Here is a 20,544-nt window from a genome sequence, read left to right as displayed (position 1 = left end):
CCTGTGTGCGGAACCTCGGCGCCGGCCGCGGGAGTCGTCCGGACCGCTCAGCCGGCCGCCTCGGGGAGGCGGTGCCAGGCTGCTCCACGCGCCGCGGGAGCGGAAGGGGGAAGATGGCGGCGGTCAAGGGGCTGGAGACGTGCCTCAGGGTGGCGGGCGCCGCCGCGGCGCGCCCGGAGCGCTTCCTCAGGTACTGCGGGCTTCCCGGGAGCCCCCCCGATGCCGGACACCGGGTGTGGGTGCGCGGACGTAGCGCTCTGCAGTTCGTGCGGGCCTCAGTGCTCCGGGAGGGAGGTCTCGTGGCAGCCGGCCGGCGCCCCTCAGCTACCGGCGGTTCCGCAGAGCTCTCCTGAAACGCGCTGTTCACAGCGTCCGGACCTGGCTGGGGCTTCTGCAGTGGCCTAGTCCTTTCTTCAGCGTTCGGGAATTAGGAAACGGAGGTTTCCGTTTCTGCCAGCAACGTTGAAGCAGTGGTAGCTCTAGAGAAAAAAGTGGAGGAGACTACCCAAATAGAAAAGCTGAGGAGTAAGGCAGTGGAGGAAGGCACCTTTTTAAAACCAAGGGTCTGTATCTTGGATGTTTGAGCTGTCTGGTGCTATACTATATACTTTCCTAAAACGTCTGGAGTGCTTAAATACGATCAAGATATACTAAGATGCAACTATAGAAGGGTGGAATGTTCTGTCCAGCTGCTGCTTCATACATTAAGTGTAATGAAGCCGAGACACTTTATGATTACAATGTTTTTAGTTCTAGGAATGTTTAGTAACATTACTCCCAAGAGATGTGTAGAAAGTTAAGCAACAGCTGTAGTTGCTGAAAGGTGCTACTCTGTAGCATCAAAATACCTAAGCACATGTAAAAAGAGAGCCACAGTGTGACCATGTGAATAACTTAACGGGAGGTGTAAAATGAATGAAAGCTAGTGAATTCTGCAAAATAGAAAATAAAAAATTAACATTAACTGTTGTGCTTTTTAAAGCTCTTAATTTTTTTCTACTCTTAGTGTGCAAGATGGACTGGCAACTGACTTCAGAGCATTAACAAAGATTCTCTATGATTTGAATAAAGCTCTGGGAAGCAATATAGTTCGGGGGGGTCCTTTAAAAGAGCTGGTGATAGAAAATTTTGATGAAGAACAGATTTGGCAACAACTAGAGCTCCAGAACAATGCAGTTCTTGATTTTTTCAAGAAATCCATTGCAAGGGATGCCAAGGATGAAGATCTTTGCCTTCTCTCAGACCAGGAAGAGGATGGCTCTGATGCAGAGGCCAGCAGTGACCAGGAATTGGAAGACAGCATTATGGAAGCAGAAGCTGAACAGAAGAATATTTATACACAAGATAAAACTAAAGCTAAAGAAAAGCAAAGTAAACTCAGAGAAAGCATAATGCAGAAATACAGTGATGAGGATTCTGATATTGACTTTGATATTGAAGCACTGGAGCAACAAACTAAAACAACCAAGGAAACCACACTGAAAAAAATGGGAAAAAAATCGATAGTGGATGACAAGTTTTTCAAGCTGTCTGAGATGGAAACTTTTTTAGAACATGCAGAGAAGGAAAACAGGGAGGAGGAAGAAGATATTGATTATTTTGAAGACATCATCTCGGATGATGAGGAGGAAGAGTCTGAAGAAGCTAAAGTCAAAGTAAGTATATCAGTAAATTAATTTTCTGATCTCTCTTTGCCTTTAAATCAAGATCTGATATTAGTTAGGGTGACTATAAATTGTTGAACAGTGAGTAGAAACTACCAAGTTAAATTTGATTAGATGACTAATGATTACTTCGGAAGCTATTCCAGTCTCTCTTTAGATGGGTCTTGGGTTTTTGCATGCATAAAGGAAGAGATAGTGTGTCACAAGAAATAAGTGACCTTGCAGAATTGCAGAATAGGTGACCCACCAAATGAAAAAAATGGGTCATTCAGTATTGACATCTGGTAATTAGAGATCCCTAAGGTGACTGATGCAGGGCAAAGGGCTTTTGGCAACTTCTTTTTCCAGGGACATGGCTTTGTAACTCCGATTTAACTTAAGTTGCTGAGTACTTGTTTCAGAAATAAATATTTTATTATTTAATATTACCAGAGATTCTTACTAGCAAGTAAGAACTATGCCCAGGGTAAAAGGGAACATGTATCCATTCCAACAAGTAGTTGGCAAAATCTACTGCTCTTTCACTTCTGTATATGGTGAAATTGGAAGTTAATTTAAGTAGGTGAATATTTAAAATACTTGTAAAAGAGGTTAGTTTTACTAAGATGCCCTATCATAGGTTAATGCTTCATTAAGCTGAATTACTGTTACACAAGTAGTGCTGTTTCCCAGGTGCTAAAAACTTTAAAAGACAGGATACTCTTAGACTTCTGGCAGCCTTAACAGTTTTGCTTTGTTTTGTTTTTTTCGTTTGGGTTTTCTTTTTTCCTCTCTCCTTCTTAGCCAGTTAAAAGTTCTAGAGACTTGACATACAAAGATTTCTTTGATCCGGTTGATGACAATGATGATTTAGTAGCTAATGGTGTTGAAGATGATCAGGAAGAGGAAGCAGACAGTGCTATTGAAGAGCAGAATGAAGAAAGCATGTCTGAGTAAGTATATGCATTATTTGCAGTTAAAATGTCCTTGTAATTTTACACTGAAGTGAAGTAGAAAATAAAGTGTGAATTCCAGGCCCACTTTGGTCATGGTTTGCCATTCTGTGTTATCTGTTGTGTGTCCATGGTTTGTATTCTCACCTTATTTAAAAAGTAGTTTATTGTCATATCTTTTGAGTATTGTCTCTTGATATTTATTTGAATAAATCATTTAATAGCTGTAACTTCAGTTTTTGAAAGTTATTTTTAGTATATGGAAGTTTCCCTAGTGTCCCCTGCCTTTAGGTTTCGGTGAAAGCCTGTTGTATTTCTTAATTTTGGGTTATTTGTAACAGGTAAACATCTAGTGGCTGAAATATCTTAATGTAAAAAGTTACAGAGGCTTTTCAACCTTTATCTTATATTAAATTTTAATGTTACAGGGTTGAGGATATGAATGAAATGATGATGGAGAATATGAGAAGTAAAGAAGCCTCTAAAAAAGTTACTTTTAGTTTGCCAGATGACAGCGAAACAGAAGATGTTACTGATGTGCAGTTAGAGAAGGGCATTGATCCCAGTGAAATAAAGTCGTCTTTTGAGAAGAGGCAGGAAAAGGTAATTGTATTTTTTTATTATTATTTTGCTAATACTTTGAAACAGTGGCCAATTTTTTTTTGTTTTGTTTTTATGATTGTGTAATTTGTTCAGAGTCTGGCAAATATGAAGAGGCTGTTTACAAATTAGGAAAAAAAAAAGTGGTTTATCTATATCAGATACATATGCAATCATATATTCTCTCCTCTTCATGTGAGGAGGAGTTAGAAGTACCTGAAATAACTACTAATTTTTTCCCTTGAGTTTACTTGTGAGCTCTGTGTTTTAGACTTCTTAGGAAATTGTGTTTTTCAGATGAGCAAAAAAATAAAAAGTTTAGAAGAAGAGTTGTTGGAGGAGAAACCTTGGCAGCTTAAAGGAGAAGTGACTGGACAAAAACGCCCTGAAAACAGCCTTTTGGAGGAAACAGTACTTTTTGACCATGCAGTCCGAATGGGTAAAGTAGTGAGAGGGCTTTCCTGAAAGTGTGTTGCATACAATGTTGGGTTTTCTTCCCTTGACCTTGCTGAAAACACCTGTGACTCAGGAGCAAGGTAACAAAACACTAAGTTAAACTTCCCGGTGTGTTTTTGAGGTTGTGCATTTTCACGGTGGAAACTGCAGGAAACTATAGTGTTTTTGTTCAGTTTTAACTTAACTGCAAGTTTATTAATTCAGTGGAAGATTTAGTAATTTACAAGTCTTACGTAATATGATTAGTCTCTTCAAGATAGAGGAAAACATTATTTACTTACTTCAATTACCACATTTTTGTGAAAGCTTTATTTTCTTTTTCTGTTTTTTATTCTTCAAAGAACAAAAAGTATTTCTTGCTGGAGAAACATTAATCTTAAAATTCTTCTCTTTCTCCTCTTAGCACCTGTGATCACGGAAGAAACTACTTTTCAGCTTGAAGATATCATTAAACAGAGAATATTGGATGAGGTTAATAGTATCTTACTTGTTTTTCCCTGTTTTGTTCATAGACTTGATTCACAGGGTGCATTCCAAGAATGAGTCTGAAGCTCCTAAAAATGTTAGGTTTAGAGTTATCTTAATTTCTGCAACTGGTTGTTTTATTCTTTTGCCTTGATAAATGTGTCTTTAGATTTCTAAGGAGCTCTGGTTTTTATTTACATGCCTGTTATATGCTAGGTTTTGGTGCATTTCAAAAAAATGAGTGTTTGCAGATAAAACTGTAAGGAGTTTATTTGAAATATAATGCCAGTCCGTAAATTTTGTCTATTATTGTAACTGTAGCGCTCTGAGCATTCTGAATACTAACCAAAACTCAGTTGTTTACTGCATTTTTCTTAAAAGCCACTGGTAGAAGATTTGTATCCCATATCTTGTTGAGGCTTATTGTTAGTTGAATTAAAAAAAATTGGTACATATAGGGGAGAGTATTTAAGTACTTAGGAAAAACAGTTTTTGCCCTGATCCACTAAAAATAAGCACACAAGCCAGAGCTATAAGTCTTTTATTACTTTTTTTCAAATGAGAGTGTGAAACTTTATGCACGTGGCTTCCCAGGAACTCATTAAATAGTTAATGTGTCAGATAAGTAATATGAAAAGATGTTCCAAATAAGCTGTAGCACCTGATACTTGAATGTAGTTGCATTTAGTTATTAATTTATGACTTTTCAGGCATGGGATGATGTAGTACCAAAAGAAAAACCAAAAGAGGAGGCTTTTGAATACAAGAAACGTATCACTTTGGATCATGAAAAGAGTAAGCTGAGTCTCGCTGAAATCTATGAACAAGAATACATGAAACTTCACCAGGTAACGTAAGCAATGCCTTTCCTTTTGGCTCGAAGTTTACACCACATAGTCTTGTATGTTCATTTGTACGCTGCTAACTGCTTTCAGCTTGGTGGAAGTACTTCAATCTTTCTCTAAGTGTTCACCAGTGAAATGGCTCTGAATTGTATATTGTGGTGTTATCAGTCTTGCTAAAGTGAAATAGCTTTATGAATGGTGTTGCAGTAACATTGCGTTATTAATGCAGCAAAAGACTGAAGAGGAAGAAAATCCTGAACACAAAGAAATTCAAGAAATGATGGATTCACTCTTCCTGAAGCTGGATGCGCTTTGTAACTTCCACTTCACACCCAAACCAGTAAGTACATAAGTTTCATAAAGTTGTCGTCCCCCCCCCCGCCTTTGAAACTGGATATTTAAAATATATTTGGAAATGGAAAGTAAACTAAACGCTGAGTATTACTGAGCTTGTTCTTATTTCATATTAAACACACTATAATTGCCTCTAAACAAAACCAAATACTTAGTATCTTCAGTTAGAAGCTGCTGTGAGATGGTGTGCTCAGTCCTGAATATGTTTCCTTATTTCTAGCCTGTGCCAGAAGTTAAAATAGTTTCGAACCTTCCAGCAATAAGTATGGAAGAAGTAGCACCTGTTGCTGTTAGTGATGCTGCTCTGTTAGCACCAGAGGAAATCAAGGTAAATATAAATAAAAATCACGTAAGGATCTGGAGAGGATCTGTATTGTTATCTGTATTGTTGATAGAAGGGTGTACTGGCTGCCAGATGAATGGGAGAATTCTGCCCCCTCCCACCCTGTGTTCTTCACCTTGTGGACCTTCTTGCCTAGTATTTTGGTATTGGTTGTTGTTGGAGGTTTGGCTGGGAGTGAGTGAGTGGGTGTGCCTTTTTTTTTTTTTTTTTTTTTTTTTACTATAACTGGAATGAGGGGAAGAGTTAATTTTATTTGGCTACACTAGGTCATAATATTATGCGTCATTTTTGTTCTTGACTATTATGTGATGGTAATTATTTTCCCAACATATATATGGGTATTTGGAAGGGGAAAGCTACATGACAATAGGGAAGAGCAGTTAGCGTGTCTTCGATGGTACAAATTTCACTTCCCAGCTTTTGCCAGTTTTTGGCCTTTGCCTTAATGCGGCATCACCCTGAGCTGGCTAAACACTTGAAATAATGGAAATGCTAAGACAGATTTGAGTACTGTGAAATGAGTCTTTTCTTTTGCACGCTTATGGATTTAGGGATCTTGTTCTCTTTAGGAAAAGAACAAAGCTGGTGATGTAAAAACAGATGCAGAAAAGACTCCCACAGACAAAAAACGAGACCGAAGAAAGAAAAAGCTTCGTAAACGTATGAAGCAAAGAGAAAAGGAGAAACGTCAAAAGCTTCTTGAAAAGATGAAACCAGAACAAGGCACAAAACTTAGCAAAAAAGCTGCTGCTGCAAAATTAAAAAGGCTTACAAAAGAAGGCAAAGCATCTCTGCTCAAGGTAGGGCTCTCTTAAGTAGTCTTGTATAACTTGGAGCTTCCCAGCTAAAGAATATTAAAATCCCAAGGACAGATAATATTTAGGTAGAGAGAGGAAAGGGAACTTTGTCACAAAGAATTACAAAGTATAGGGTTTGTTTCCCTCCTGTCCCTCTTGGCACAACTACATCTCCTAATCTTTCTCCATCCCCTCAAAAATTCTTCTACACAGGTAGTATATCTACTTACCACCCAAACCTTGTTATGTTATTTATGTCTGAGCAAATATAAAATGTAAATGTAGCTGCTGGAAGGAAAGAGGTAGGAAGAAGACGTGGAAAGGGCAGATGCGTACTCTTCCACCCCCTCCCCGCCCCCTTCCGCTGCATTCTTTTGAACTACAGTTTTGGAAAGACTATTCTAATCCATAACTGTCTTATGTAGAGTAGCGTTGAATGCCTTTTTAGTCCTGATTCTGCTGATTATCCTGACAGCATGATTTCAGTATAGAGGCCTGAAAGAAACCAGCTCTGGTTGCACTTTGCAGTGACCCCCTTGTTTTATAATGCATATTTATATAGATGTTATTCCTTTAATTATTAATAAATCATAGCTAAATGGTTGTTGGAACCTTTAGAAGCTTACTCAGAGTATGAAAGATATTTGAATTTGTAAGTAACTTAATCTTTAGATATGGAAAAATATGAAAAAACTGTATGATAACAATTACTCAAAGTATATTCCCAAAGCAGAAATTGTTTGCATTAGGTACTACTTTTTTATTTATTTCAAAGTTCACAAAGTGGCATTCCTGCAAATACTAAGAGTTATGCTCTTATTTCCTGCATTTGAACCATTCCACTTGATTAAGTGGGACTACTTGCATGTATAATTGAGGATGAGGTTTCTATTTAGTTCTTTCTAAGCTTTGAGTAACAAGCTATTTCAAAATAGAATATTCCTATTTAACTTTCTATTTCTTATTGTGGAGCCTTCTCTATAATCTCATCAGACTGATTTTGTTTTGCATGCTATAAAACAGTAAGCTTGTGTGCCACCTATGATGCCTTATAAATTAACTTTTAAAAATCTCTGAATTTTTGACGTATTAGAAACTAGTAAGAAAAATAACTTGATTACTTCTAAAATGTTTGTGTGTACCTTTTGAAAAGGAGAGCAGAACCCCAAATGTAGATACTCTGTTGTAGCTCATGATGTGCAAGGATCTGTTCTTGGTACCTGTTCTTACAAACCATACTAATTGCTAATTCGAAAGGGAATGTACTTTTTGTTTCTTTAGATAGCAGGAGTGGTATAAGAATGCAGTGAAAAATAACCTTTGAAGAAAAATAAATCTGATAATTGATTTAAGTCAAATACCATTATATGTAACTAGTAACTAGTATAATGGGGCTGTTTGTACATTCCTTGGTTATAACGAATATTTTGTCCGTTGACAGGATGAAGGTAAAGACAAGGTCTTAAAATCATCTCAGGCCTTCTTTTCTCAACTACAAGATCAAGTAAAAATGCAAATCAAAGACGCAAACACATTAAAGAAGAAACAGAAGCAGCAGAAAACACTCTCTGTTCATAAACTGAAATTGTAATCTACCTTTTTATATATGTTGCATCTTGTATATATTAAAATGTTTCTACATGAATGCTAAATTTGAGTAGGTTTTAGTCTGTGTCGATCTTTAAAATGTTCTGTGAATTTCTAAGGTGCTCTAAAGACACTTTCCTTCAGGTTTTACTCTTATTTTCTACCATCGAACTCTTGATTTTTCACTTTTTATTCCAAAAAGAGGGCTTTTTGCCATGGGCAGGTACATAACCATGTAGAATACTTGATATTTGTGCATGACTGTACCATCTCTTTAAGCTATAGTCATAGCCTTTGTATCTGCTGTGGCGATAGATCTGCATGTATTGAAGAACTTAAGCTGTGTCCTGGCACTATAAATTGGAAATTACCTTTCAAAATTGTGATTATCAGACAGGGAGGACACAGAAGCCTTTTAAGCCTGCAGGAACTCGGAGTAAGCAAAGGGTATCTTTCAAGTTAAAGGATACTTCCCCAGGTGTAAGTACTTTGCTATTTGCTCTTTTCTTGGTTGAACAAAAAAAAAAAAGAGAACGTTTCAGCTGATGCCCGTGTGGTTCCCCTTTCTAAAAAAAACCACAACCGGTTTTCACCCTTTGTTCTTAACGGAAATGTGAAATTTAACGAGGGGCGAGATGTTGGTACGCTGTTACTAGAGCGCGGCTCCGCAATCCGCTGCCCAGGCCTAGCGCGCCGCCATCGGCGATGCATTGCGCTTGGCCTGGCGGCGGGCGAGCGGGCAGGCCGCTGCGTGCCGCGGGGGCGGGGCCCGCTGGCGCGCGGGGCCTTAGCGCCTGGCGCCCCGCCTCCCGGGGCGGCCGCCGCGCGTCGCGCGCCGCACGTTCGCCCTTCTGGCGGCCCTTGGGCCGGCGGCGGCGGCGGCGAGACGCTCGGCTGCGGCGCCGGTGCGTGGGGAAAGTCAGGCGCGGCGAGGGGGGGCGGCGGCGGCCGCTGGTCGACGGGCTCCCAGAGCGGGGAGAGGTAGCGGCTGAGCAGCTGCTGAGGGAGCGGCGGCGGCGCTGCGGGGGTGGAAGAAGGCGCGGGAGAGCGCAGGCCCCGGCCGGCCGGCGGGCGGGCTGTCCGCGGCGCGATCGGGAGCGCTGCAAGGCTCCGCGCCTCCGCTCGGCACGGGCACACGCTGCTCGGGTGCGCTCTCTGAGTGGGTGAGTGGGTGGGTGGCACCGAAAACGCGTACGCCTAGAAACAGCAAGCAGGGGGATGGCGAAAATCGGAGGGCTTGACTGTCCTCGCGTTGGATTTTATCTCAAGTTCTCATTTACGTCGGCAAGCGAACATGGCATTTAAATAGTAAAAGTGTATAGCAGCAGTCCCATCTCTTAAACCGTTTCCCGGGAAGCCAGCTGCGGTGCTCAGCATGACGATCGTGCCGTGCTTGATTGTTTGCCGAGTGAGAAGGTAAAGGGACAGCTGCGTAGTAGCAGGTAAGGATTGCTTGACTTTTCCACTTTGAGGGTTTTGTTTTTTCTTCTCCACTCTTCACCTTGGTTGCATCTGGTACCTTAGAAGATCTTTCATTCAAATCTTTTTTTTTTTTTTTTCCTTGAAGGCATGTCAGGCGATTACAGATGGAAAATGCAAAGCCAAGAAGAGTCTTTTTTAACTATTAAAGAATAAGGAAATATGGCCTGAATGAGGTTGCCAGTGCCACGTAAATGCTTTGAAGTTTTGTAATGGCAGAAGCTAGGTCTTCAGAAATTAAAAGACCCCGAATAAGTTTGTCACTCAGTAAAAATAAGAAAAAAAGAGGATCAGTAAAAAAAGTGGAAAGTAAAGGAATACCATCTATACCTTCAGCATCCTCCTCTATCGTTTCCTTTTTTAACAATGTGCCCCCTGCCAAAATTACCTGTCCCATGTGTGGGCAAATGGTGCCAAGACATGGAATAAATGAGCACATGGATGAAACATGTCAGAGAAAACACGGTGACATTGGCGTCATTGACTCAACACTCGACTCTTTTAGGAATTGGAGTCCCCCAGCTGCAAGCCTGAACAATAATTCCAGCTCATATTTTTCAAAAACCCTCTTAAATCTAGAAACAAGTCCACCCAAAAGCAGCTTATTGAAAACAGAAGGGAGTGCAGCACAACAGATTAGTCCTTACTTTAGCAATAATAGTTCAGTCTGTAGTGTTAACAATGAACCACAGGCTCAGACAGTTAAAATAGTCTCTTTGGGAAGCTTAGCATCTAAACTGTCCAGAAGACGTTGTATCCAGGGAGGAAAACAGATTGTGTATAAAGAGATTGACTCTTCACCTCCAGCCGTTCACAATACGTGCAAAAGCGCTGCAGCATGGGATGGTGATGACGGGATTTATACTGGGCATAGTTCTCAGAAAGAAAATCAGCTTGCTCAGAGGGAGCTCCAGGAACAGAATTTTTCAAAGAAGGAACTGGAATTTCAAGAACAAGTAAACAAATGTAATGGAGAAGACCTTGTGGATATTGTTCAGGTGTCATTACCAGCTGATAACATTAATGGCAGAAGGTTACCACCTGGTACAAGGAGCACCAAAACAGCAAGTAGGTCTGAAGGTGTGATACTTAGTCCTGATAAATTTGAAACACATCTGGCCATTTATACTTCAGCAGAGCTGACCAATAGTTTGGAAGCCAAGACTCAGCCTCGTGCTCAGGTTGTTCCTTCTTCCAAGACAGAAGTGAACTGTGGTACACAAAATTGCTTTAGCAAGGGTGATGTACAGGTACTTCCTGTGGAAGTTCATGAAGACTTTAAGGATGAGCTTAACCATACTTTGTCAGAAACTGTGGAAAAGGTAGAATTTCAAAATTCCATTGGGGACATTTTAGACAAAATAAATGAGGTTAGCTCTGTGCCCAGCTCTCCTGGTCACCCGTATTACCTCCAGAATTTTTTAGTGGTGCTGCGAGCAGTCTTAGAAAATGAAGATGATGCCAGACTCTTTGATGAGCAAGATATGAACGTTATAACCAAGTTCTGCAACTTATCAGGTATCTTTGTTTTGTTTGTTTTTTTTTAATATATTTTCACATTACCTCTTGTAGACAGAACTGTTACATAGTTTTATGTGAAGAGTGCTATACCAATAGGCAATTTAACTAGATAAATTCCTTAAGAGAAGCAGCTCCTTTTTTCTCAGGAGACATATCCCTCAGTGGCTTCTTGTAGGTAAACTTCCCCAATGTTGCTGTAATGGAAGGTAATGATAAATAGTGGACACTTGTAAGAAATAAGGAAAGAATGATTATGTATATTTCTGGGGGTTTTGAATACTTTTTTTTACTGTTTTAGTACTATTTTTGAGAATCTTAAGTCAAACTTGCTGCTGCATTTAAACATGTTTCCAAGGAAGGAAACTTGTAGCACAGAAAAAGAGTATTAGTTAATACCAAGCTTTTGGTGATTAATACGTATGGGAATACTACAAAGTGAGGCTATGGAGAGGCCAGTACTGGAAACGTAGACCTTGAAAAAAATACTTCTGAAGTGGCATTTGTGAGCTTTGATTCAGCAGATTTGCAGATGACTTTCATGGTTGGTGTGAATCCATGGTTATCCCTATGATTATTATCCAGTGTTTAGAATACTAGTTACTAATTAACAGTCATTTTCTTGTAGGTTGCTTAGTACTTTTAACTCTTATTAATTTCGGTAGGAGCCAGAGTATTGGAGATTTAAGCCTTCCATATTTAGACAAGATTCAAAGCAGACATGTTGTCTGAACCCTATACTCATAAGTTTTACAGTAAAAGCATGGCAGAAGTGATGCAAGTTAAAACTAATATTCCAAATTTCTATGTGTGTTTAAAACCTGTCTTAAACAGTAATTAAGAGCAGTTTTACCAGCACTTGAGCTGCAAACTTGGAGCATCAAAATGGAAATAAGCTTATAACAACTTCCACAAGAAAATTTGTATCTCACAGTATTGCAGGCATAACCATTTATATTGTTTTAAGCTACTATACAGCTGCTTGCAAAGTATTTTCAGATATATGCTCATATGAGCTCAGTTCATGCATCTGAGCTGAACACACAAAAGTGACAGTTGCATACACACCTGCTGGTAAAAATAAAATAAAAATTTCAGAAGCAGGCTGTACTTATTAATGTGTTATGTTCATTGAGTCTGACTTAAGTAGCAGGCTGTAAAGCGTATCACACTAAATAGTATTTCCCTGGGTGAAACTGTTGTGTATTTTGGTCTTTTTCCTCTCTGTAGATTATATTCAGTTTTTCTGCGCTAGTGTACAACAGTCTTTAGACTGTCTCCCCATTACAAAGTGGAAGAAAACTGTTCTAGCTGTTTAGAGCACTTAATCCCTTAATGTTTGTTTCTGTAAAGTTCCAAAAGACATTGTGAATTGACACCACATTACAAAAGAGAATATCAAGGTCATGACTTGTGATTAGCAGTTGTGTGAAACTTTTCCAAGGCCAATAGGAGGCTTTCAGTAAATGTTCTTCTAGTAACTTGTATAGATGTGGAGAATAATAGAATGAGGTTAGGTTAATGTATATGACATCACAAGGTTTTTAATACAGTATACTGAGTGATAAAAATGGAAGTGTGTTGGCTTGAGTTTTTTAGGAGGAAATATAACCCTGATAAGCCGTTCACAATCTCAGTTCCTTAAAAAAATCGGCTCAGTGCATATCTGTTTCTCTAGGAAGTACTTAAACTGTGGTGGAAGAATCTCAGAAATGCCTTTTTTGACTTAAGATACTCTTCCAATATTTAGCAGCTGGAATGGACCATATGAACATTCTTCATTTACCCTAATGGACAAGCCAGCTGAGCTGGCTCAAACCACCTTAAGAGGTGGTTGCTAAAAAGGTGAAGAAATTCCAGAGGAGGAACTAGGGCTCTAAACTTACAGAGGTATTTCTGCAGTGGTTACCTCATCACAGTTAAGCTCTTATAGATTATATTGTAATAATTACAATTATGCAGTAACACCAAACACTTAAAAAATTAAAGAATGATACTGACATAAGTTATGAGAATATTGTAAGTAAGATGAGATCATAACAGGACTGTATTTGTCAGGGAGCAGCAAGAGCAGACCTCTGCATGGAAAGATGAGCTAGGAGCCAAAGGGGACAGCGGGGCAGGCAGGGGCCACGTCCCCCTCTCACCCGCAGGGGGCACAAGCCCACCCTGCCCAAAGGAGAAGAGCAGAGTGCCTCCAGTGCCAGTGCTGCAGCCAGCCGTGCTCCAGTGGTGGCCGGTCTTCAGGCAAGACCATAGTGACAAGGCAGGTGCAAGGCGAAGCCAAGTCGGCAAGGTGGCTAGCTGGGCCCTGGCACGCCACAGCGGAGCTTAGGCGAGCGTGCAGGCCACCAGCCTGAGCTAAATACAGCTCCTGAGCAAATGGGGGGATGCCCTGGCAAAGCCGCCTGCAGGTCTCCCCAGCAGCCTGAGCCTAGCATACGCAGCTGGACCATATCGCAGCTGACCTTGAACACAAGCCGCCAAATCTGCGAGGGCTGGGATGGGGTTGCAGAGCCTATTGGTGCACTCAGGGCCATAAGAATATTACAATAGTTAACTTTCTCTGCCTAAATGTGTATATAGTGACATCTTGGAGCTTGATACTGCCTTGTTTATGTTGTGATAGTTAAAATGGGAATATATAAAGAAAAAATGGAATATAAGCAACAAAACTCTTGTTATTGGCTCTCTGAGACTAGCGGTAGATGCCTATCGTTTACATCCAAAGAAGATCTAGGAATAAACTTAAAATTAGGTTCTTAGTGGATGCAGGCTTTGGCTGCTTGGACAAATGCTAAAAGAGACATTCAGGATACAGCTTCCTTATTTCCACGCTCCCTTCGCTGGATGAGTACAAGACTGATCAGTAATAGTAATTTGTTCTGTTAAATAAAGGAAGCGCTTGTTTCTCTTTCAGTAGCGTGATTTCAGTATTCCCCTCTCACAGGAATTCAGAATATAGAAAGAATTATTGCAAAGTGGTGCTGATGAATGCAGGTCTGCACTGACTGCTTGATTCACAAGTAAAACAATCTCTTTTTGCAGGGTAGGAAAACTGCAATGATTCAGCTATGAGAACTGATTGGATAGCATTAAGTCAATAGATAATGAATTCTGGACAAGTGACAGATGGATGTCTTTGCCTTCAAGAAATCTTAGACAGAATACTTTAAAAGTTCAGGTAGATGGGTTATCTGTTCCACATTAGAAATTTCTACCCAAACAGGTATTGTCTTTCAGTTATTGTAATATAAAAAAAAACCTGAACCCCCCCCAACACGTGCCTAATACTATGAAGTTGCTTGAACATAGATATTCTTCAGTATTTCCTTATTTTCTGCTAAAATGTCTACCATTCTTTGGGGAGTTATCTCTAATGCTTATTATGAAAGGAATTATATTTTTAAAAGGATTTAAGCTTGAAGCAATCCCTTCTTCCTTCCTGCCCAGTTTTCTCAAAAGTAGATGGCCTTTATGTTGAATGTAAAGCACTGCCAATTTTTTAAGTACTGGAATACAGTAGATAAAAGTAGGGAAAAGCAGAGGTATATCCATAACAGGTAATCTGCAGTGCAATGTCAGGCTTTGTGCTCAAGATGAGACCTGTCTGAACTTAGGTATAGTGTTAAAAAAATATTTTTTGTATTCTCCATGTTTCATTTCACCGCATGTTGCAGTTGGAAGAATTTAAATGCAAGCACATAGTTCTAGTGACACTACTTAATACACTTTGTGAAATCCTCCTTCCAACTTTTATGCAACAGAAAAATTGTATCTGAGAAACATTGATTTATAGTCACCAGTGGAACTCAGGTACAGAAAACAGAACAGGAAAAAGTAATTTTTTTTTTTCTGTTGTGTTTTAATGAATCATAGAGGGTGAACTTTTCTAAGATCATCTGCATCTTTTTGCTGGTAATATTTCAATTTAGAACAAATTTTTTATTTCAGTGATACACCTGAAACTTTCTTAAGAACTACAAAAGAAAAAAAAATCCCCCAAACCTTCAAAGGTAATATACTGCAGAACAGGATGCTTAAGAAGCAATTAATTACTTGTGCAATACCTTTTTATTCTTCTATTTGTCATTCAGGTCCTTTAGAGAAAGCAGTCCTCGCATGCCTTTACTGGATTGCAGCCCTAGTTGTCAGTTTCCATGGTCTGGAGGAAGGATGTTCATGTGTTACTTGACCTTTTTCCAGAGCTGTAAAAATGGGAGACAGACTTCAAAGAAGTTATAACCCCATAGAGAAAATGGCAGGCTTGTGTGTCTGAACATAGTTCTGTCAGTGAATTGATCCTGGAAACATTCTATTAAAAAAAAGGCTGAAAAAGTCTTTTTAAGGACAGGAGAGTAGTTGAATAAGCATGTAAAAGTTAACTGCCATTTCTTAAATGTATTTAGGTCTGGTAGTGTTTCAGTGTCTGTTTTTATTAATGATCAGTTTCAGTTAAGCAGCAGCAGATAGGGATAAAAAATCAGAAGTTAATGAGGGATCAGTTAGGTATTCAAAATGGTGCTAAATGTGGTAACAATAGCTAGACTATTTTCAGCTAAGATTTAATAAGCTATTTTGTTGAATTTCAGCAGTTAGTGTTTTAAAAGTATTTTTAAAAGGTACTTTTAAGAGAGCACTTCCCAGATTAGAGTCAAATCCATAGGAGGTTTTTCTCCCCTTGTTTTTAGTAGATATATTAGTAAAATTAAGCTTAATCTTTGGAAAAATAGGAATCTGAAGACTACTACACAGAGAGGTATTCTGTGTTTATGAAATCATTCTGTCAGACTACAGCTTCTTTTGTTCCCCAACATCAAATAGTTGGTTATTGAATGAGTGTTAAAGCAAGCAAAAAGACCTATTTAACATCACAATATGCAGAGTTTGAAAGACGAAATTGTCTTTTCCTAGAAAACAAATTATTTCTTAAAGGGTAAGCATGTCCAAAATGCATTTTAGCAATGTTCATTACTTACAAAGTACATTGTAATAATTTTCTACCTACAAAACTTAAAGAGTCTAATGAGTGATAATTACTTCGAAAGGTAAGTTGTGGTATTTTACCAAGTCTGCTTGTAGAACGTGGGCAGATTTAAAATGTGTTTTAGAGGAGATGTGCATCAAAGTAATTTTTCTAGGTAAGGTAGTGATTATGCATAGTACTATGTTATAGAATTTAATTTTCTTTTTATCCTTCCCTGCTTTAAATAAAATTTGCAGTTGGTGGGCAGAAGTTATATGTGAGACTTTTTCAACGCAAGCTGAACTGGTTAAAGGTGAACAAAATAGAGTATGGAGAGATAAGTACGGATTTGTCACCAATAATTGAAGAACTGGCTGAAGCCAGATTTCTGCAAACAGGTATGGCCAGCATTAATAGATGTTAAAAATATTACAAATAAAATCTGCAGTTGTGTTGTGTTAGAGCTTAACGCACTACATGCTTGTCTGTGCCTTGAGAAGAGAATTAAGCAGAATAAAGGTTTTGGGTAGATGAGTTGTGTTGTGTTACATTAATAATAAAAGCAATTAGTGTAAATTAGGTAATAGGGAGAGCTAAATAAATGTGCAACAACAGGCCTTACTTGCCCTCACCAGCCTCATCTCAGACCCTGACCCGCGCAGCCTCTGCGCATTGGTCCAGGAGCTCTACTGAATACCCTTCAGTACTGCCCTGAGCTGTCTTGCAGGCACCCCGTCCCTGGCCTTGTCCGTCCGTCCCTGGCCTTGTCCGTCCGTCCCTGGGCGGCTGGACCTCTGACCAATGCTGCAGGTGTTTGTTTCCAGTCTTGTCTGTGGCCCTGTACCATGGATGGATCTTGGACATAAATTGTAGTCTTGTCTCTAGTCTTATGTCCAGCTCACCTCTTAGACTAACCCTGGGTTTTTTTGCTTTTGTTTTGAAGTTGCTAAGAGATTTTTTTCTGAATATTCCATTCCTTCAAACTGGACCCATGAAGAGAATGAATTTCAGGCTGAATCAGCTAGCATCGATAATGCATGTTTGAAGAATCTAAATCATTAGATTAGTACTAGGTTGTACTTTGAGCTGTTGCTTGAGTGTATATGTATAGCACGTAATGAATATATGTGGATCATTTTACTTTTAGAATCTGAACTGGAAGACCTGTGTGAAGGGTTGGATTTGCTTTCAGCCCCTGAGCTAAAAACATTGGCAAAGATCTTTCACTTGCCAAACCCAAATGGTCAGAAACAGCAACTCGTGGATGATTTTCTGAGGTTGGCAAAACAACGTTCAGTCTTCAGCAGGAGTCAGGCTGGTATTGGGACAGTGATTTTAAAAAGGTAACTCTGTTTATAGTTAAATTTTGCAGATGAATATAAATTATGCTTCAAAGGACTCATTCTAGATGCCTTTTGAAGAGAGGAATGCATTTGGTAAATTTATGAATAAAAAAGGGCAGCATTCACCGTGGGTCAAACAGAAGGGTAACTAGGTCATGCTTTTCAGCTGTGGGCATAATTATCTATCTCCAAAGTTACTCAGTTATGCAGAGAAACATTTCTGAAATATTTAAAGCAAAATCAGTGCAGAAAAACATGTAGGAAGACATAGGGAAAGTCATTGCCTATTATAGCAACTATCTGATGTTTGTTTGCTGGGTGAGCTCTTTGAGTAGAATTAGAGGGGAGCAATAATCTCTTTTTTTTTTTTTTTTTTTTTGTGATTGACTTTTTACTTTAGCATAGAGTCTCCTTTTTGGCAGTATTTTTAAAGGGAAAAGATTGTTTGCTTGACAAAGTGTTCTTTCTTTCCTGTGCATTTTTTCACTGTGGCTATCACAGCTGTGTATATCAGATGCCCTTGACTTCCAGGTCTTCTGGGGTCCAGATTCAGGTTTAAGGTGTCATTCTGCCTGCCCTAATAGGAGTGATTACAGCATTACCACTCTTGGTGTTTAGGGCTGGATCTGTAGCTCGGGCATCCACAAAAAGTCTAGGAATATGAACTAAAGTAATAGCCAGGGTCCTGATGCTAAGGTACAAGTCAGTTCTGGACTTTATAAGCTTTCTTACACAGTTACCTCTCTTAGTTAATAATATCAAAAAGTAACTGAATAATAATGCCTATAAACAAAGGTTACTTGTCTAGTAGTGGTGTGGTTTAAGCCCAGCCGGTGACAAAGCACCACAAAGCCGCTCGCTTACTCCTCCCCATTGGCCCTGGTGGGATGAGGAGAAAATATAAAAAGCTTGTGGGTTGAGACAAGGACAGGGAGGGATCGCTCACCGATTATGGTCACAGGCACAAAAAGACTCAACTCGGGGAAGAAACAAAATCAGTTTAATTTACTACAAATCAAATCAAAACAAGGATAATGAGAAGTAAAATCAAACCTTAGAACACCTTCCCCCCGCCCCTCCCTCCTTCCTGGCTACCAAAACCCCCGCCACACAAACCCAAAACAAGCAGTTAGCTTGTATAGTAGGCTGGAGAACTAGGGGCCGAACCCAGTAACTGTGGAATCCTTTCTGTACAAAATGCAGGTTGGGCAGAAAGCTGACAGATACCAGTTATGTACTGCATTTGCTTCAATAACATAATTTGTCTTTCCTGTGGTATTCTTTTTCAAATAAGAGAGATATAAAGCTTTGTGAAGTTTTGCATAGCTATGTTTATTGTACAAATATTCCCCCCGTCCCCCCGAAGTCTATCATGTGATTCTCCACAAAATTTCTTATATTAAAAGGGGCCTAGTAATCATCCCTCCATGAAGAATTACTATTATGTTGTCATGGTTTAACCCCAGCCAGCAACTAAGCACCACGCAGCCGCTCGCTCGCTTCCCTCCAACCCAGTGGGATGGGGGACAGAATCAGGAAAAAAAAAGGTAAAACTCGTGGGCTTAGATAAAAATAGTTTAATAGAACAGAAAGGAAGAAAATAATAATAATAATAATGATAATAAAATGACAATAATAATAATAAAAGGATTGGAATATACAGAACAAGTGATGCACAATGCAGTTGCTCACCACTCACCAACTGATGCCCAGTTAGTTCCCTAATAGCAAACCGTATCTTGTTGCTTGTTGGTACTGCCTGGCATAGCAACAGTAGCGGCTGCACCCAAAGGGCAGTTAGTTCCAATTCTATTCTGCTTGAAGTTTGGCCCTTAAACTTTTTATTAGTTAATACATTTCTTTGGCTTTTCACTAAAGGTTACATGCACTATATAGTTTCTCAAGCTGCTGCTTTCAAGGAAAATCAAGTTTACACATTAATTGGCTTGAAAACAAAAGTATTTTCATACTTCTTTCAGTGTATTTGAATTTTTATAAGTGATGGTAAAAACCATTTGTTATAATAATTTTATTTGTTCTTCCAGGGTAAAGGACCTGGCTGGAAAATCTGTCAGGGTCTGTAAAGGCCCTCGGGCTGTCTTTTCTCGAATTCTGCTGCTATTCTCGCTGTCTGAGTCAATGGAGGATGAAGAAGCTGGTAGTGCTGGTCAAGGCCAGCTCTCTACAGTCCTTATGGTAAACATGGGGCGTATGGTATTCCCCAGGTACACTGTAAATAGGAAAACGCAGGTCTTCCAGGACAGAGAAGATCTTATCAGGTAGGGGGACCTTTGGCAGTTTGGAAATCTGTTTACTTCTAGAAAAGCTTTACTGCAGTACTTGTGTAGGCAAATAAGAATTCATTGTGTAGAACTCCAGATGTAAATAGGTAGAAGTGCACTTTTGCAATGATTTTAAATGCATTTTTGTATCCAGGTAGGACTTGTAATTCACAGTGGCTTGCATTTTGAACCAAAATAGCATATTTGCTTCATGATCATCTGCTGATTAAAGTTTTTTCTTCATTTGTCATGATGATCATTAGAATGGACTCTGAACGAAATAAAAAATACGTTCTTTATTCAGAAGTAATTTTAAAATAATACACCCTGTTAGCGTAAACTGCTGATCCTAGAAGATTAAGAATAAAATTGGCTGTATAGTTCAATGTCTTTGGAGACTGGGAGTTTTTAAAAGGTATTGTGTGGAGGAATTGATCTCTTGTAACTAACTATAAATGCTTTTTGAGCCTAATACCATGATTATGTTTTTTTCTCTTAGGTATGCAACTGCTGCTCATCTGTCAAATGATATAGCCACTGCAATGGTAAATGGGAACTGGGAAGAAGCTAATCATCTATACATGTGTGCTAAAGAAACATGGAACGAACTGAAAAATCACCCCTCTTTGAGGTAGTAAACTGGAAACTAGCCTAGTGTTCATATGAAACTATTAAGTGTATTATTTTACTTTTGTTACTTTTCCTTTTGAGAGAGGCTTACAGACTAGTAATGTTATTTAAGGCTGATAAATTTAGAAGCTTTAATGTTCTTGAGAGCTTTGAACTTCCTGGTTGGTTGTTTAGCTTTTAAGTGATTATATGAAAAGGCCTTTTTTATGAAACCTTGGGAATGAATTGGTAGGCATGGATGAAGCACTGAAACATTTCTGTTCTATGTGCCAATGCAGGAGAA

General features: G+C 39.2%; 2 protein-coding genes across 6 annotated transcripts in view; both read left to right on the top strand.

Annotated features, from left to right (window-relative positions):
• The first annotated feature begins 33 nt into the window (after positions 1-33).
• On the top strand, positions 34-8,108 carry MPHOSPH10 (M-phase phosphoprotein 10). Its single transcript, XM_069798058.1, has 11 exons — positions 34-190; positions 1,007-1,655; positions 2,448-2,596; positions 3,025-3,199; positions 3,494-3,635; positions 4,056-4,123; positions 4,828-4,965; positions 5,192-5,302; positions 5,537-5,644; positions 6,229-6,459; positions 7,898-8,108. Exons 1-11 carry the CDS (start codon positions 114-116, stop codon positions 8,045-8,047), a joined length of 1,998 nt encoding a protein of 665 aa, XP_069654159.1. The 5' UTR covers positions 34-113; the 3' UTR covers positions 8,048-8,108.
• A 705-nt stretch (positions 8,109-8,813) lies between these two features.
• The window catches only part of FAN1 (FANCD2 and FANCI associated nuclease 1), a 28,341-nt gene continuing 16,610 nt past the window's right edge, over positions 8,814-20,544 (top strand). For 3 of the 5 annotated variants that reach the window (XM_069798040.1, XM_069798039.1, XM_069798042.1), the window contains exons 1-6: positions 8,814-8,948; positions 9,611-11,040; positions 16,264-16,404; positions 17,154-17,349; positions 19,395-19,628; positions 20,131-20,262. In XM_069798040.1, the coding sequence (XP_069654141.1) occupies positions 9,735-11,040; positions 16,264-16,404; positions 17,154-17,349; positions 19,395-19,628; positions 20,131-20,262 (2,009 nt within the window). In that variant the 5' untranslated portion in view covers positions 8,814-8,948; positions 9,611-9,734. Of the gene's footprint in view, positions 8,949-9,238; positions 11,041-16,263; positions 16,405-17,153; positions 17,350-19,394; positions 19,629-20,130; positions 20,263-20,544 lie in introns of those variants that run through there. The other 2 variants (XM_069798043.1, XM_069798041.1) reach the window with 2 other exon arrangements.

The sequence above is a fragment of the Haliaeetus albicilla genome, chromosome 12 (genome assembly GCF_947461875.1).
Source record: "Haliaeetus albicilla chromosome 12, bHalAlb1.1, whole genome shotgun sequence".
Classification (NCBI taxonomy): Eukaryota; Metazoa; Chordata; class Aves; order Accipitriformes; family Accipitridae; genus Haliaeetus; species Haliaeetus albicilla.
The sequence above is the reverse complement of the archived record's forward strand: the minus strand, read 5'-3'. Positions and strand labels throughout refer to the sequence as shown.